Source organism: Solanum dulcamara, chromosome 2, assembly GCF_947179165.1.
Source record: "Solanum dulcamara chromosome 2, daSolDulc1.2, whole genome shotgun sequence".
Lineage (NCBI taxonomy): Eukaryota > Viridiplantae > Streptophyta > Magnoliopsida > Solanales > Solanaceae > Solanum > Solanum dulcamara.
The window spans coordinates 8,937,770-8,956,718 of NC_077238.1; the positions used below are offsets into that span (position 1 = coordinate 8,937,770).

The window sequence follows — 18,949 nt, forward strand, 5'->3', positions numbered from 1 at the left end:
TCCAATGCAAATGGTGTATCATCCCCAATTACTACTGCTGGAACTATTGTTTTGACTCCCTCCTTGTATCTAGAGCATACATTATTTGTTCCTTCACTATCCAATAATTTGTTATTTGTTTCTCAAGTAACTGAACATTTAAATTGTCTAGTATTAATGTATTCTCATTTTTTACATCTTTTAGGACCTCAACAGCAAGAGATTATTGGGTGTGGCACTAAAAGATGGGGAATTTATTATGTGGATGATGTATGCCATTGTATTGCTCTAACCAGTCAAGGTTCCTATTCTGCTAAAGAACACCAAAGTATGGTGACTGAGCCTTTTGCATTGATTCACTCTGATGTGTGGGGTCCTTCTCCAGTTTCTAGTTTGTCTAGATATCGTTGGTTTGTAATCTTTGTTGATGATTTCAGTCGTATGGCATGGATTTATCTAATGAAGAATAAAAGTGATGTTTTTGAATGCTTTCGCTCATTCCATAAGATGATTCAAACTCAATTTTCAGCCAAAATAAAAGTCCTTAGGTCAGATAATGAAGGAGAATTTGTTAATCAAGTGTTGCAGTCTTATCTCCAAAATCATGGCATCATTCATGAAACTACATGCTCTTTTACACCTCAGCAAAATGGCGTAGCAGAGAGGAAAAATTGTCATATATTGGAAGTTACGCGTGCATGTTTGATTAGTTCTCATATGCAACCTGCATCTTGGGAGGATGCTATTTTGTATGATATATATTTAATAAATCGTGTACCTAGTAGTGTTCTCCATTTTTAGACTCCTTAAATCACCTCTCCAGTTCTGTTAGCCTCTCATCTACCTTAAACTTAGAACCTCGAGTTTTTGGTTAAGTTGTTTTTGTTCATCTCCCAAAACACAAATGTACCAAGATTGATCCATGCGCATTATGGTGTGTCTTTGTTGGGTATTTGCCTTATAAAAAGGGATACAAATGTTATCACCCCCTTACCAAGAGATTGTATGTTACTATGTTAGAGTAAAGAGAAGAGAAGACAAAGAGAAACAACTTGCTGAAAATTATGCAAACTAGTATGGGTTTATTATTAATATAACTAGTATGGGTCTTTATTGTTGTTTATCTTTTATGAGTTTTATTGTTATTTTAACTAGTATGAGCTTTTATTGTTGTTTATCTTTTATATTTGTATATATAGACATGAAGATTGTAGAGGGTAGATCATCAAAGAAAAAATTCAAAAATCTGTCTTCATTTTTATACTTTTTTTCATGGTATCAGAGCAGCAGTAAGATCCAAATCTTTTCTTTATTTTTGCCCTTTCAATCCAAATGGAAACCACATCACAATCATCTGAGGGAAACTCTTCTTCATCTGCAGTAATGAATTGTAGCGGTCTATATTATCTTCATCCCTCAGATTCTCCAGGAATGAATCTTGTGAATTTCATTTTCGATGGAACTGGTTTTGCTGCGTGGAGAAGGTCCATCATTATTTCTCTATCAGCTAAGAATAAGATGAGTTTTATTGATGGTTCTGCCGAAATACTATTTGCTGATACACCTGAGTTCAAGTTTTGGACTAGGTGTAATAACATGGTGATTTCTTGGTTGCTTAACTCTCTTTCAAAAGAAATTGCAGGGAGTGTGATATACTCTAAATCTGCTAAAGATCTTTGGACTGATCTTCATGACAGGTTTGGTCAGTCCAATGGAGCTCAACTCTATCACCTTAAAAAAGGCCTCACAAATCTGATGCAAGGAAACAACTGATGTAGCAGGATATTTCACAAGAATCAAGAGGATTTGGGATGAGCTGGATGCTCTCTCCAGCGGAGAAATATGTTCTTGCAACTGCACTTATGGAGGAAAGAAGAAAGTAGTCAAATCCAAGAAGGACGAAAGATTGATCTAATTTCTAATGGGACTTAATGATGTTTATGCAGCAGTAAGAAGCAACATACTCATGATATCACCTCTCCCAAATGTGAATCATGCGTACTCTCTCCTCATTCAAGATGAGAAACAGAGAGAGGCATATGTTAATCCTAACTTTTCAGGTGACACATCTTCATTTCTTGCAACACATCAGAATTTCTCAGGTCAGAGGTACAACAATACTGATTTTAGAGCAAGAAACTACAACAACAATCTGTATTGCACAAATTGTAAGAAATCAGGGCACTCAATTGCAAAATGCTATAGGATAATAGGTTATCCACCTGATTTTAAGTTCACCAAGGGGTCAAAATCACAACCAAACAATAAAGGGAACTCTATGGCTAATGCAGTGACAACAGTTGGATACTCAGGTTACGCAACAAATGGGAAACAAGCAAATGGACCTGCTGCACAGGAGAACTATGGTGGTTTGGAAGAAAAGTTTCAGAATGCACAGATTGGAGATGTGCCATTTGCAAGAAGTGAGGTTTCAGCTAACATGGTGCACTATTTTTCTGGTAACACTTTCAGTGATCCAAGACTATATCAAACTCATGCTAACTCTAGCTACTGGATATTAGATTTAGGAGCTTCTACTCATATGTCTTTTGACCCTGCTTTCTTTACTACTCTTACACTTCTGTCTTCTCCTATTTATGTCAAGCTCCCAAATTCTTTCAGGGTAAGGGTGACACATGGAGGAACTGTCACTCTCCCTCATAATTTGCTACTAAAGAATGTTTTGCTTGTCCCTTCTTTTAAAATCAATTTGATATCAGTTCATCAATTCTGCAAACAATTCTATTGCACTCTAAATTTTTCTTCCATTTATTGTGTTATGCAGGGCCATTCAATGAGGACCCTTCTGATTATTGGTGAAGCAAAGGATGGGATCTATATCATGAACACTACTTCAGGTCTACAAAGTCTTGTCAAGTCTAGTTCTAAATCTGATGTTTTACTCTCCAGTTGTAGTTCTTTTCCTAGCTCTTTTTCTATTCCAGTAAACAATAGGGATGATGTAAAATTATGGTACATTAGATTGGGCCACATACCTTTTGATTCAATGAAAAACATTAGTTCCTTTTCTCATTTTGATCACAAATGTGATATATGCCCTGTTGCTAGACAAACTAAACTGTCATTCCCTTCTAGTTGCATCAAAACTAAGGCAATTTTTGAGTTAATTCATGTGGAAACTTGGGGACCCTATAAATCATCTACCTACAATGGATACAAGTATTTTCTTACTATTGTAGATGATTTTAGTAGAGCAACTTGGACTTACCTCTTGAGTACTAAAAGCAATGTTTTCCCTACACTAAAGAACTACCTAGCTTACACTGAAAGACAATTTGGGGCTAAGATAAAAATGATAAGGTCAGATAATGCTCTTGAGTTAGGCAGTGGAGTGATTCTTTCAGAATATTTTCTCTCAAGAGGAATCATCCACCAAACTTCTTGCACTGCCTCTTCACAACAGAATAGAGTTGTGGAAAGGAAACACAGAAACCTTTTGGAGACTTCTAGAGCTTTATTACACCAATCTAAAGTGCCTATTTGCTACTGGGGTGATTGTTTATTGACCGCAACTTTTCTAATAAATAGGTTTCCCTCATCTGTGCTCAAAGGAAAAACACCTTTTGAATTGATTTTTGGAACTTCTCCTTCATACAAGTTTTTGAGAAGTTTTGGATGTTTGTGTTTTGTTTCAACCCCTTCACATAACAGACCCAAATTTACTCCTAGGGCAGCCCCTTGTATATTTCTTGGATATCCTGCAGGGAAGAAAGGGTATAAAGTCATGGAAATGAATTCTAAGAAAATCATCGTTTCAAGGGATGTAGTTTTTCATGAAACTACATTTACTTTTCACACTCAAACTCCTCCTCCTCCTATTTTCACTACAACCATAGCTGATTCAGGACCATCTATTTCTTCTTCTCATACCCTATCTCCATTGGTTTCTACCCCTGATGAATCTGATTCCTTAGAGTCCATTCCTAGTGATTCTAGCTCACTTCCTTCATCTAGCTCATCTATTGATGTTCCTCCACCTTCCCCAAGTCTATCTTCCTCATCTAATAGTCTTCTAACTCATGATATGGATCCCGTCTCTGTTGCACCTGAAAGAAGATCAGAGAGGGTTCCTAAAAGGCCTGTGTATCTAGATGAGTATGTTTGCAACTCAGTTTATCTCACTGATCTTTCCACTTCATGTTTTACTGATCCCATTGATCCTCCTATTTTCTCCTTTGCTGCTTTATCTATCTCTAATCAACAGGTCTTGAATGCAATTTCAAGTATAAGTGAGCCAAAGAATTTGTCACGACCCAGCCCCGTGGGCCGCGACTGGTGCCCTATTAGGACACCCAAACGAACTTACATACCAAATCGTCATATTACAAAATAATTCCAATTTAATTTTTGTCTCAATCAAAATAGCAGGCTATCCTTAATTTTAATAGCCGCGAGTGCAGAAAATAACATATCAAACCAAAAAAGGGCGACGAAGGGCGCGTCACCGAATACGTACATATATACAAACATATGGGCCGTTTTGGCTGTTATAACAAAAGGGATCGTATTAAGACACAAATCATACACGAACGAACATACACGACCCATGACCCACACCTATGTCTACAGGTCTCTACAGAACATAACGGAAATATATGACGGGACAGGGCCCCACCGTACCCAAATGGTCTAATACACAAGAATATGTACATCAGAAAGACATATACCAAAATGCGGGCTCCGAGTCAAAGGAGCACTATGTAGTAGCAGAAGGTATGTAGCCTATGCTGATGGATCCTGAACGTCTGTACTTGCAGGCATGAAACACAGCCCTCGAAGACAGGGGGTCAGTACGAAAAACGTATTGAGTATGTAAAGCACAAACATAAAGAGTATAGATCATAACTGAAAGGAAAGGTGCAAGGAGCACATACCAAACCAGGACATCAAAATCTGTACTAAAAATATATGTACATAATGCAAATAAAAATCATGCATAAGGCTCGGGAACGTGGTAACCACCCTGACGCTGGTACCACAACACATCATACTCCGAAAGGTTTCAAATCTCCATCCAAACTCCGAACATATCATATTATCACAACATGTCATATCATCAGAACGTATCATATGCCGTATCACATCATAACACCGTAAACGGTACCCGGCCCTATGGCGAGGTCTCGGGCCCGTAACACATCATACTGCCGAATACATTATAGGGCGCACGATTGCAAAGCCGGCCTGGGTTTCGACGAACGAAGTCATAGTAGTATGCACGAGCGGAGTAGTGAGAAACTAATACAACATATATGTATCAAATATTTCTGAAATTATATTTGCAGTCCCAAAATAGGTATTAGAACATAAGAGGACGATTAGGATATTATTTTTTTTAGTAGGGAAAATCATAGGCAAAAGTTATTCTTTTATTTCGTACAAGAATAAACTAGATAAGTCAAATTAGGCAAACTTCAGAATTTGTGGGCCCACCTTCGGCCAAGCCGAGGTGGCGTACGGGAATTTCAAATATTTGACTTTACGGAGTCATCTATCCAGGTTGTAGGATGATCCGGTCTCATAAGTAGAGGCTATGGATATTTGCACGTTTCCTTTTTTTCAACATATAAGAGTTTTTAAATTCAATTTCACTGAATGGATTTATAGGAAACTCAAGCTCGGATTTCCATGGACAGGATTTCCCTCGAGGCTCAAATTAAGACTTATTACACCTAAGGCATGCCAAAAGAAGGAAAGGAAGAGCTTTACATATCTTATCCGCTTCTTCCGCTCACTCAAACTCAAATTCTATTTTCTCCAAAATCTACAAATGGTCACAATTACCAAATATAAGTTATGAACCTTTAAGAGTTCAATTTTTTAAACCTTCACTTGCCTACAAAATTTGGGCAGCACCTCCCCTATAAATTCAACATCCCCGAGATTTCAACTCGGCCACAATGTCAACAACCATGCCAACAACAACACCAATAACATCAACAATCCATTTACAACGCACAATAACATAAATTGATTTCTTTTCCAAATAGTTCAACTCCTCCCAACCCAACTTTGCACTTTCAAATAAATATGAATATTTTCATGTTCATATATTAATTTAAGATCATTCAAACATAGGCCAAGAATATTCCAAGCAAGCTATACCATATTTATCAATTCCATATTTTACCCAAAATCTCCATATATGCGATAAAGCTATTATATTGCACTTTCTTCTTTCAACTCCATAATCAACAACAACAATCCACACTTTAACAACTTTATTTCCATAATATTATAAAATCACACTAGAATAACATAATTCCCTACAATCCATTTCCAATACCAACTTAACTATTTAAGCTTCATTTATATTCCAAGAATCACAACAACAAGTAACAAACTATACAAACTTAATTCTTTCCATCTCATCACCTTAACACATATTTCCAACTTCAATTAAATTCATCCAACTTCCATTTTCAACATACAATTTCACCCTAACTACTACTCCATAACTATTACTAACATACTACATAAAAATTTAATAAATCTTGCTCATATAAGAACATGTATACATGGCACTATACTACCATGCAAACTTCCATATTTCCATAACTTCTACCCATTACTACATACTATACATAAGCAAACCTTCATAACATAATAAAAGGGAATTAATTCTTACCTTTTTCTTCTAACTTCTTCACTTAACCAAGGTCCTAAATCAACCAAACAAGCATCCCATCTTCCAAAATAACTCCACCATGTTATAGATGACCCTTGAATTAGTGGGAATACTAGAAGAAAGTAATTTTTGGGACAAGATTTCAAGGACCAAAATTTTGGTAGCCTTGGACGATTTTCTCTTCTTTGTTTTCTCTTCTTGATTTTCTCCTTTCTCACTTAGTCTTGAAGCTTCTAGGACCTTATGACTAACTAGCCCCTTTTTATTCCTTTATAAAATGACTAAATTATATGGGCTTGGATCTTCCTTTTCTTTTTCTTTTGATTTGGGCCATGGCTTATGATTGGGCCTCTCTTATTATTTTGATTTCTTTTCAAGCCCAACCCCTTGGCTCATATATTTTCATAAAACTACATTTTGTGAACTTCTAATTTTTCCCTTAGTCTTTTTCAATAGTTCTACCTCCAAAATTCCATAACCAACTTATGTATCAAACAAGACCAAAACATAGCATTATCCTTCACTTGTTACAATTATCCCAAATGTCCAAATGCGAAAAATACGGGTTGTAACAGAATTATTCCCAGGCAGCTATGGATCCTGGTTGGTTAAAAGCTACGGACACTGAATTTGAGGCATTAAATTCCAACAACACTTGGGAAATTGTGAGTCTACCTCCAAATAAGAAAGCTTTACCTTGTAAATGGGTTTACAAAGTAAAGTACAAAGCAGATGGGTCTATAGAGAGATTAAAGGCAAGATTGGTGGTAAGGGGAGACATCCAAAGAGAAGGCATCGACTTCAATGAAACGTATTCTCCTGTTGTCAAAATGACAACAATAAGATGCTTACTTGCAGTAGCAGTCAAGAGAGGTTGGAATATATCTCAACTAGATGTCAATAATGCCTTTTTGTATGGTGAATTGCAAGAAGAGGTGTATATGAAATTTCCTCCGGGTATGGAATCTTCTAATCCTAACTTAGTTTGCAAACTAAACAAATCTTTGTATGGATTGAGACAAGCCTCAAGACAATGGTATGCAAAATTAGGGGTTGCTCTTAATTTCAAAGGCTATGTTTAATGATTACTCTTTATTCTACAAGCATTCAGGTCACTCAGTTTCTTTAGTTGCAGTCTATGTCGACGATATAATTATTACTAGGAATGATTCTACAGAGTTGTCTAACCTCAAGCAATTTTTGGACACTGAATTTAAGATAAAAGACATAGGAAGCTTACATTATTTCCTTGGATTGGAGGTGGTACGAGAAGAACATGGTCTGATAGTGAATCAGAGGAAATTCACTCTTGAACTTCTGTCTGAGTACAACTGTGATGACTTAGCTGAAGTACCTTCTCCACTTGATCCTTCGCAAAAACTCTCTGCTGATGAAGGGACACCACTCATAGATCCTTTTTCCTATCGAAGATTGATCAGAAAACTCAACTATTTAACTCACACTCCTCCAGATTTAGCCTTTGCGGTTCAGCATTTGTCACAGTATATGCAGTCCCCAAGGTTACCTCATTACGATGCTGCAATTCGTGTTCTTCGATATCTTCGAAAATCTCCAGGTCAAGGATTGTTCTTCAGTAGCAATCCTTCTTTTTCCATTCTTGCTTTCTGCGATGCCGATTGGGCCTCATGTATGGATACAAGAAGATCTGTCAGCGGGTATTTTATAAGTATGGGTGGCTCTCCGATTTCTTGGAAATCCAAGAAACAAATTTCAGTATCACTTTCATCTGCGGAAGCAGAATATAGATCAATGCGACGAGTTGTTGCTGAAGTCACATGGTTGAATCGTCTTCTTCGAGATCTATCAGCTCCGCCTAAGCTACCAATCCCGGTCCATTCTGATAGTCAATCGGCACTCCACATTGCTAGAAACCCTGTGTTTCATGAACGCACAAAGCACGTCGAACTTGACTGCCACTTTGTGCGCCAACAGTTCACCGCAGGTCTCATTTCTCTAAATCTCGTTCCATCTGCATCTCAAGTTGCAGATATCTTCACAAAGCCTTTATCAGGACCAGCTCACAATACCATTCTTCGCAAGTTGGGGGTTAATTCTCTCCCCTCCAACTTGAGGGGGGATGTTGGAATAAAGAGAAGAAAAGACAAAGAGAAGCAACTTGTTGAAAATTATGCAAACTAGTATGGGTTTATTGTTAATATAACTAGTATGGGTCTTTATTGTTGTTTATCTTTTATGAGTTTTATTGTTATTTTAACTAGTATGGGCTTTTAGTGTTGTTTATCTTTTATATTTGTATATATAGACATGAAGATTGTAGAGGGTAGATCATCAAAGAAAAAATTCAAAAATCTGTCTTCATTTTTATACTTTCCTTCATACTATGGATGTCTTTTTCTGAGACGAAGATGTATTTCTCTCCGAAGTTATCCAGTTCTCCTCTTCAGGGGGAGAATAAGGTTGAAGCGCAGAATTGGATGGTGTTACTACCTGACAATAGTGGTATGAATTCATATAATACATGGCTTAGCTCAACATCTCAGGACCATGGCATTCTCGATCAAACAGATCAACAAGAAAGTGAAGAATCCCCCTCTCTAGTACCTTTAGTACCCACCAATGATGCTCCTTCTGATGATGTTCCTAAGGTATGTATTAATTCTGAGGTAACTAATACTAACAATTTAATTGATGATACTACACCAGTGGTTTCTAGTGATGATAACAGGAATAGGTACCAGTTACCACCTCGGACCAATCGAGGGAAAGCACCAAAAAGATACTCCCCTGATAATTCAAAGGAAGTCAAATATCCTATTGCTCATTATGTTTCCAGTGGACACTTACCAAACTCTATCCAAGGCTTTGTGAATCAGATGTCTCGGTTAAAATCCCTACAAGATTTGATGAAGTATTTGATGATCCTAAATGGGCAGAATCCATGAATGAGGAGATGCGAGCACTAGAGAAAAACCAGACATGGGATATTGTGTCGTTACCAAAAGGGAAGAAACCTGTTGATGCAAATGGGTTTTTTCGGTGAAACACAAGCCGGATGGTTCAATTGATCAGTTCAAAGCAAGACTAGTTGCTCGTGGCTTTACACAAACTTATGGTGTTGATTAGCATGAGACTTTTGCGCCTGTGGCAAAGCTAAGTATTGTTCGTGTTCTATTATCTATAGCTGCTAATCTTGATTGGCCTCTACAGCAATATGATGTGAAAAATGCTTTTTTGCACGGAGAATTATTTGAAGAAATATATATGAGCATACCTCCTGGTTACAATACCTCTGGAAATATAGATTTGGTGTGCAAGCTAAAGAAGGCATTGTATGGTCTGAAGCAATCGCCTAGAGCATGGCTTGGAAGGCTCCGACTAACAATGAAGAAATATGGCCATACTCAGAGCAATACAGACCAGATATTGCTTATACGGTTAGTGTGGTAAGTCACATTATGCATAATCCAAGTGAAGTTCATATGAATGCAGTCATTAGAGTCTTGAGATACTTGAAGTCAGCACCAGAAAGAGACCTCATGTTCTCTAAGAATCACCATACAAAAATTATGAGTTATTGTGATTCAAATTGGGGTGCAAAAGGAGAAAGACGACGCTCAACAACTGGGTATTTCACTTTTGTTGGAGGTAACCTAGTTACTTGGAAAAGTGAAAAACAGAAGGTTGTCTCATTGTCTAGTGCAGAAGCTGAATACAGAGCAATGGTTAAAGGTATCCAAGAATTACTATGGTTGAAACGACTTATGGGGGAGTTCGGTTTTTCACTCGATGAACCTATGAAGTTATTTTGCGACAACCAGTCAGCAATTAAAATTGCAGAAAACCCAATCCAACATGATCGTACTAAACATGTGGAGATTGATCATAATTTCATATATGAGAAGTTTGAGGCTAAGACAATTGAAGTCCCATATGTGAAGACCTTAGAGCAGCTGGCTGATGTTCTAACTAAAGCTGTATCCAGACAAGCGTTTAATAACTCACTTGTCAAGATGGGCATACATGATATCTATACTCCATCTTGAGGGGGAGTGTTAGCATGAGTTAGGAAAATTAGTTATCCTACTTTAGTGAGTAGATTTGTTCTTAATTATGTAAATCAATTAGAATATCTTGTGGGATTGTAGGAGCATATTCTTTGGGATTGTAAGTATCTACAGATCTGCATATATCTTTGTAATTCTATATAATGTATAGCTACATCATAATGAAGATTATCTTTTCCACACATTTTGAGTCTTTTCATCATGAATTAGAACTGGGATTTTCTTGTAAACTGGATTTGATGTAAGGAGAAGATCGTTTTTAGAACCTATTTGTTCCTCCAAGAAATCATAGGCCACTGATTTTATGTTAAGGGCTATCCGAGGTCTCATGACAAATGTACTAGGTCATGATCCTAATAATTTCACATCATTTTCAGGCATGATCAAAGCATAGTTAGAAACAGAAGATGCAGTTTGTGATGTTTGAGACATGAATAGTTCTTAAAGTATGGTGTGAAGAGTGGATTGTGAAGTTGCCAGAGTGTCTGGATGAGAAGATTGAAAGGAGAGGACCTTATTAGTTTGTCCATTTGTTGTTAGATTCTTCAAAGAAAATTTGACAATTTGAGGGTGGTCCCAAAAGAATTTAACATTTTGAAACTTGTGATCTTAAATATGGCATAACATTGGCGTGATTTAAGAAAACTTGTAGTTTTAAACATGTCATAGCACTTATGTGACTACGAAAGCTTCTTGTTAAAGAAATATATAAATGTGTCATTCTTTCTGGAACGAAGTAATAAAGAAAAGTGAAACGGAAGGAGTAGTAACTAGTAGATCTTTGCTGAATAGCTTATTAAGGTACTTTGTAGGCCTTACAAAAAGACCAAATGTACATTGAAAATAACTACCAAAGACGTCATAGTCTAAACACATCACGATCAAAAGAAGAAGAACTAACATACGAATTTAGCTAGACGCTTGAGCTCTAATTCTAGCCCAAATGACCTTAGCAGCCTGAGCAAGCTTATCAGTTTCAGGCATGACATCTTTGACAACACTATCAGAACAAAAATCCTCAGCCCATTTGTATAAACATGGAGTTTTCGATTCATCAAGAAGCTTTACATTGTTCAATTTCTCGTTCACCTTTAGCCAACCCAAGAAACATCCAAGTGCAATGTCCAAATATCCAATTTTGTCTCCACCAAAGAAATTCTTGCCTTTGCTGCAATTCTTGAAGACATCTTCCAACAACACCAGGCCTTCGATCACAGTCTCCGTTGCTGCCTTTTTCGCGTTTTCTTCTTGTGCTGCTGCCACACCACGCAGTGCTGGAAACCACTGCAGGATCAATTAAAATGTCAGTACGTACTACTCATGGCAGAGTCAGGAATTCTAATGATGTGATTTCTATTACGTACCTCATGTCAAGTGGATTCAACAAATTATAACATGTAAAAAACAATGTTATTGACATATTTGTATTATAAAATTTTCCAACAAACAGAATTCAATTGAACCCCCCTACAATAAATGTAGTTCCACCTCCAAAATCAAAACTCGATTTCTTTTTTCTCATAATAATGTGATTACTACTACATTCAAACAACAAAATTTATCGCTAATCCTATTTAGCGACAGATTATTACAAAAATTTAGCGATCGATTAGAAAAATTCACTTAATATCTATAAATAATATATCAAGAACCCACTAAACCTCGACTTTTTATAGCATTCAAAATTCATAAACTCAAAATTCTGACTCCACCTCTGCTCGAAACACATATCATACTTAAAAGTAGTACACTTATCAAGCATAGAAATTCAATCAACTATAGTAGACAAGAACAAATGAAAGCACACACCTTATCATCAATATAAGTGGCCCAAAATCTTGCAATGGCACGTTCATAAGGATGAGAGGGAAGAATAGAGTGACCAAAATTAGTCCAATTTTCATCAATATATTGAACAATAATTAGAGATTCACAAATGGGATTTCCATCATGAATTAGAACTGGAATTTTCTTGTAAATTGGATTTGATTTAAGTAGAAGTTCACTTTTAGTACCAAATTGTTCCTCCAAGAAATCATAGGCCAAAGATTTTATGTTAAGAGCAATACGAGGCCTCATGACATATGGACTAGGCCATGCTCCTAATATTTTTAAATCATTTCCAGCCATGATCAAAGAAGAGAACAATGAATATACAATGGAGTGATATATATTATTTTTTTGAGATATAAATAGAGGGAGTGGGGAAAATATGGGTGAACCTGTCCTAGTGCATTAATATTAATGAGATGGCTCAACTTTGTGGCTTTGATTTATACTTTCTCCGTCCCATATTAGTTATCCACGTTGCTAAAAATAATTGTCTCAAATTACTTTCTCCATTTACTTTTACTTGTCTGTTATTTCAAAAATTAAATTTTTATTTTTACTTATCGCTTTTAATATATCAAGAAAAGAGAATTAGTATACTCTCTCGATTTTAAAAAGAATGACCTAGTTTGACTTGACATGGAGTTAAAGTAAATAAAGAAGACTTTTCAATATTATAGTCCTAAATTAAAGTTAAGTTAAATATATCAAAATGCCCTTTAATCTTGTGGCTTTAAACATGTCACGTGAGCTGAATTAAAGTGTTGCCATTAAAGGAAAGGGTTCATTCTTTTTGAAACAAATTAAAAAGAAAAGTAGGTCATTATTCTTGAAATTAGAGAGTATTTTTTCTTACATGTTTTACCCTTAACATTAATTACTTATACCGAAATTATTTTTCAATGCCTAATACTCTCTTTAGTCAAAGTAAACAAGTAAAAGTGAACAAAGGGAGTATTTGACAATTCACAAAATCAAGAGAGAATAACTTAATTTTTTTTTCTATTTTATACTTACAATTAATTCTTTTTGAAAGTGTAAACAAATTTTAAAAGTTTCCTAAAGGATAAATTAGTAAAACTATTCTTCTTATTTATGATTTCTCAAGGGGCGTTGTAAAGGAAAAAATGGACAACCTATATAAGATAGAAGGAATATCGTTTACCAAGGGGTTGTTTGCTGGATAGAATTACACAAATTTTAATAATGTAGAGATTAATTCTGCATGATTTAGTTATTTATGTGCAAATCATTTTATCTTTTACTTTATATAGTATAAAATAATAAATAAAAAATCAATCTTATAGCGCATATATATATATATATATATATATATATATATATTTGAGTTATGTATGATTATAAAATGATAATCAAACATCATATTTATTATACTAAATTTTATACAAAATAACTAAATAAACTATTAAATATAATATTAATTATGCTAATTTTAATACATAAATAATTTACTTTCTAATCAGTAACCAAACCAACAAGTGTTTAATTTGAGATATAAATAGTGGGTGGGTGGGTGGGGGTGGGGGAAAAATTAAATAGGAACAGCCTAGTGCATAAATAATTATGAGTTGGCTGAACTTTGTAACTTTGATTTAAATTATGTATATGTATAAGGGTCCTCTAGTTGCTGGTTAGAACTATGGAGATTTTAATAATGTAAAAAATAACTAGGTAGAATTTAGAGGTCCTTTAGTTGCTAGTTAGAATTATAATAAATATAAACGTAAAAAATAATAAGAGATTTAATTTTGTAGTTTTTTACGGACTTACAATTTTATATTTCCATTATAAGAAATTTTTATTTTTACACATAAAAAATTTGACAATATCATTTTTTTCTATTTAAATTTTAAGTGCTAATAAGAAATCATTTCTATATATATATAAAAAAAAGATATGCAAGTTTAATTATTCATATATTAATTATTTTATTGTACATCCTATTCCCGTCAAAAGTGAGTATTTATAGAGTATATGGGGACACCTAGGTCTTTTTAAACCAAATCCAATCCTCACCCCCTAGCTTTCATCCCCACCCCAATCTTACATAGTATTTATCTAGATTATATATAAATATTTTTAAAATAATATTATTTTGATTACTTGTCAAATACAAGAAACAAATGGGTGTTTTTTTTTTTTTAGAAAGCAACTGAATGAACATTCTAAATTTCTAATAGAATATTTGACTTATAAACTCGAAGCGTCTCGCAATATAAGTCTAGCTTCATTAATGCTCCACTAATTAACCTTGAACCTTCATGCTTCTAAAACAAATTAAAACCCTTTTTGTATAGACAGAATTATCCAAAAAGAAAACTTTGCTTTGTGGAATTAGTTATACTTAGCTTAAGTTTAAGATTTTCATAATATAAAAATGATATAAGTATTTAATTTTAAATTTTTAAAGATATATTTAAAATTGAGTCATATTACAGGATCATTCAGTATTGAAAGTGAGTGAATAGGGCAGTTACATGGAATAATTAATTTTGAGAGCAGTTAACAGATAGCAAGTTAAATGGATTATGTTCGGTATGCTTCATGGCCAAGAATTGAACACGTTAAAGTTGAAACTTGTGGTGTTTTTCTAGAAGGAGTGGGACCTTTTTAAGTTTTTTGGGTTTCCAAAGTGATGTTCGATATTTGTATTGGTGTCTGATTAAATTTGAATTTGGATATTTCAGGCTCATTTCTAAGGCAACATTCCCAACAAGATTATTTTCATTCTCAAGGCTCAAACTAAAGATGTATGATTAAGGACGGAGGAATTTCAACAATCTCACCACAATTCATGTTGGTAAAAGAAGTGGGACTTGAATGTCATCAACCTTTAGTTAACTTTTATATTCTCTTCATTTTAATTTATTTATGCGGTTTTGATTTGACACGAAATTTAAGAGGAAAAAAAAATTATGGTTTTAAACTAAAGATATGTTGAATGTTACTGAAATATCTTTTAATATTGTAATCTAAAATATGTCATGTGATAAGCTAACATTATTAAGTTGAAAAAAATATATTTTTTTATTTAAATAAATTAAAAATAAAAGTAAAACAAACAAATTGAAATGACTGGTGTATGTTTCTTTCAGACATTTTGAAAATATGGTGTACTACAATACTACTCCGCAAAATAAAATCCAGTCCCCTCATCTTGAGTTAATTAACTTTTGAAAAAGGTCTGAGTTAACTCAATCAAATTGAAGTTTGAACCTCACGAGGATAGTCGAGTTGGTTGTACATGTAATCTCATGAATAAGGGGTTTATGGTTCAAAATTCTTGCATGTTTTCTCAATTGAGTTCATCAGGCTTACCTGGTGTAGTTCACCTCTAAAAAATAACGACCGTAAATTCCCTCTTCTCAGATAAAATCAATTACAATAAAGTTTGGATATGTCCAGAGAACTAAAAAGAAAAAGAAATTGACATGAAAGTCTAGTGTTCATGGACTAATTCATGTCAATGTGGACCATCTGAGAGGCAGCCCATTTTATTTAGATTGGGCCGTCCACCATATTGGGATTGTTTACTCAGTATAACCACTTTTATCATGTATTTACAAGTTAGCCATAGTTTGTATTTTTTAAGGAATTTTTACATAAATAAACTTTTTTAGATTAATAATTACTCTTTTTTAGATTTTTTTTTATTACGGTCTATAACATATTTATCTTCGTTAATAACTAAAATCATCTATTACTCTCCTCTCTCTCTCTCTCTCTCTCTCTATCTCTCTCTCTCTCTCCCTTTCTCCTCTTTCTACGTGACTCTTCTCTTTTTCTCTCTCTCTCTTTCTTCCTCTTTCTCGTGCTTCTTCGCTCCTTTAATTTTTTTAATCTATTTTTCTCTTTCTCTTTCTCTCTTTTTTAAAATAATAATTAATTATCCTAATTTAAAACTAATTTAAATAGTATCAAAATATTTGGAATTCACATATAATACTTATAATATATTTGTATTAAAAATATTTTAATTATATATTCACCACATTCGTTGAAAGATGCCTATAATATGTATCATACATTGATTTCAAAATGTATTATAATTATTGTTTATTTTTTCTCTTATTAATGGTGCTAAAATATATTATTGTATTAAAAATATTTTAGTTATATATTCACTACGTGCATTGAAATATGCCTATAATGTATTAAATTCAAAATCTATTATAATTATTTTTTATTTTTTTCTTTTATTAACGGAATATATTATTGTATTAAAAATATTTTAGTTATATATTCACCACTTGCATTGAAACATATCTATAATATGTATAATATATTGAATTCAAAATGTATTACAATTAGAATTCAATACTATACATTGTTATGAAATCAATTGTTGTTATTTCAACAAATATAATACATTTCTAACAACGCAAATTAATTTGAATAGTACTAGAATGTTTGAAATTCACACATAATACTTATAATATATTTATATTAAAAATATTTTAGTTATATATTCATGCATTAAAACATGCCTATAATATGTATAATATATTGAATTCAAAACGTATTACACTTATCACTTATATTTATTTCTTTTTTTGTGTTAGAAATGCATTACATATGTATTTGCATTAAAACATCATATAATTAATTATTATTTTTAAAAGAGGGAGAAAGAGAGAGAGAGAAAAATTGACATTAAAAAGGAGAAAAAAGGGGGGGAAAAGGAGAAGGAGAGAGAGAGAGAGGAAGAAAGAGATAAAAAAAAAGGAAAAAAATCGGAAGAAAAAAAAATAAGAAGGAGAGAGAGGGGGGAAGAAAACGAAAGGTACTTTTTTTTACTATTTCGAGTAAGAAAAGTACTATCATTTTTGGTAAAGATAAAACATGTACTAAAACTCGTAATTAATGCTATATAATATATTATTTAAGTAATTGACCTTTTTTTTTTGCAAGGTCCATATTCTTCACCCTTTTAATAAATAATAAATTACTTTTTGTACAGAGGCCGGATTAACAAATGATTTGATTTCCAGGAAACTAAATTCGTAAACCTTTCATTTGATGGATAATACAATCTGTAATTCTTTATATATTGAAAGATATACTGATTTCATCGAGATATTACATGTTCATGACAACGTAAAGAGACGAAAGAGCATTTAAAAGACTGATATGAAAGATATAATGAAGAAGAGGGATTTGTGTTAATGATTCATGCTTGAATATATGCAGAGAATTATATACTCTACTAGTTGTTATACATCAAAGAACAAAAATTAGTGGTGGTCAATTGAATTGATTCACCGTCTAGACAAAATAGCACGATTTAGAAAATTATTGTCAAATATCAGCTCAAGAAAAAAATAGTTGAACAAATAAATTTGCGAAAAAGGACCAAATTTGCCTTAAAGTAATCAAAATTGAGCAACTACATTCTTAGTTTAGGTCACATATGTTCTTTCCATTCAGTAGACGGTTTAAATATGTCCTTGATTTAACTTAAGCTCTCGATTAAAAATTGAGCTAATATGCCCTTAGTTAAGTTTTAACATATCTTTAACATGTACAAATTTAACATTTCTTTTCTATTTTTATTTATGTAACAATCAAAACCAAGCACCGGCTTTTGAATGTGAATATTTAAAATTAAAAGAAATTCCAACTCGTGAGTTACCTTTCTTAGAAAAAAACTTTTAATGGCATCTTTGATTTATTTTTTAATAATTGAATAATAATTGAATAAACTTTATTGTGGCAATAAAATTTGTAAAATGACCATAATTAATATGAAGGTAATCATATATATATATATATATGGCTGTCTAAATATTGGAATAATTTAGAATTGCAAGTTGGTTATTGGACAGGAAATATATACTTTTCATAGGACAAACGTGCATTTAATATTAAGTTATATGGCATTGATCAGTTTGTTAATATTAAAACATAGGTTGAGATATCTTTGTTATTTTTGATTCATTGTTTAAACATCTGAGATAATTAATGATACCATTAGTATTAAGCAAGAATATTATGATCATGTGACCATCATTAATTGTATTATTCCTTTGTTTTTTGATGTCCGGTTGGAGAGGAAGTACATCAATATTTTCGTATAAAATAAACCAATCTTGATATGTATGCTAATAATAATAATAATAATAATAATAGTATGATCAAGTTTTTTAAAAAAATAAGAAAAAAGAAAAATAGGGATAAAAAATTGAACCCTTATCAAAAAAATAAAAATTTAAATACTCAATTAATTGAGTTATTAAAATTTCCGATCGAGCTGTGTTGTGTTTGGTAGTGCCTAAACATGTATTTAACATATTCTTCAAAAAATCACGTGACAATGTTTGGTTGTTCTTAAGTGGCTAAAAATTAAATATATTTTATTTCAAAGAAATTTCACATTAAAAGAAAAAAAAATCCACTTATACAACAATAACATATTCAGTGTAAC

At 33.2% G+C, this 18,949-nt stretch overlaps 1 protein-coding gene and 1 pseudogene across 1 annotated transcript; both read right to left on the reverse strand.

Annotated features, from left to right (window-relative positions):
* LOC129880244 (glutathione S-transferase U17-like) overlaps positions 1–11,055 on the reverse strand; it is a 37,332-nt pseudogene extending 26,277 nt beyond the window's left edge.
* A 383-nt stretch (positions 11,056–11,438) lies between these two features.
* Positions 11,439–12,843, reverse strand: LOC129880243 (glutathione S-transferase U17-like). Its single transcript, XM_055954197.1, has 2 exons — positions 12,484–12,843; positions 11,439–11,958 (listed from the first exon to the last, which is right to left on the reverse strand). The coding sequence occupies exons 1-2, from the start codon at positions 12,802–12,804 to the stop codon at positions 11,584–11,586; spliced, it is 696 nt and encodes a 231-aa protein (XP_055810172.1). The 5' UTR covers positions 12,805–12,843; the 3' UTR covers positions 11,439–11,583.
* Positions 12,844–18,949: the final 6,106 nt, after the last annotated feature.

Coding starts and splice junctions, on each gene's coding strand:
- LOC129880243 (XM_055954197.1), bottom strand. CDS start 12,804: ATGGCTGGAAATGATTTAAAAATATTAGGAGCATGGCCTAGTCCATAT. Junction 11,959..12,483: donor CCACTTATATTGATGATAAG/GTGTGTGCTTTC, acceptor TTGATCCTGCAG/TGGTTTCCAGCACTGCGTGG.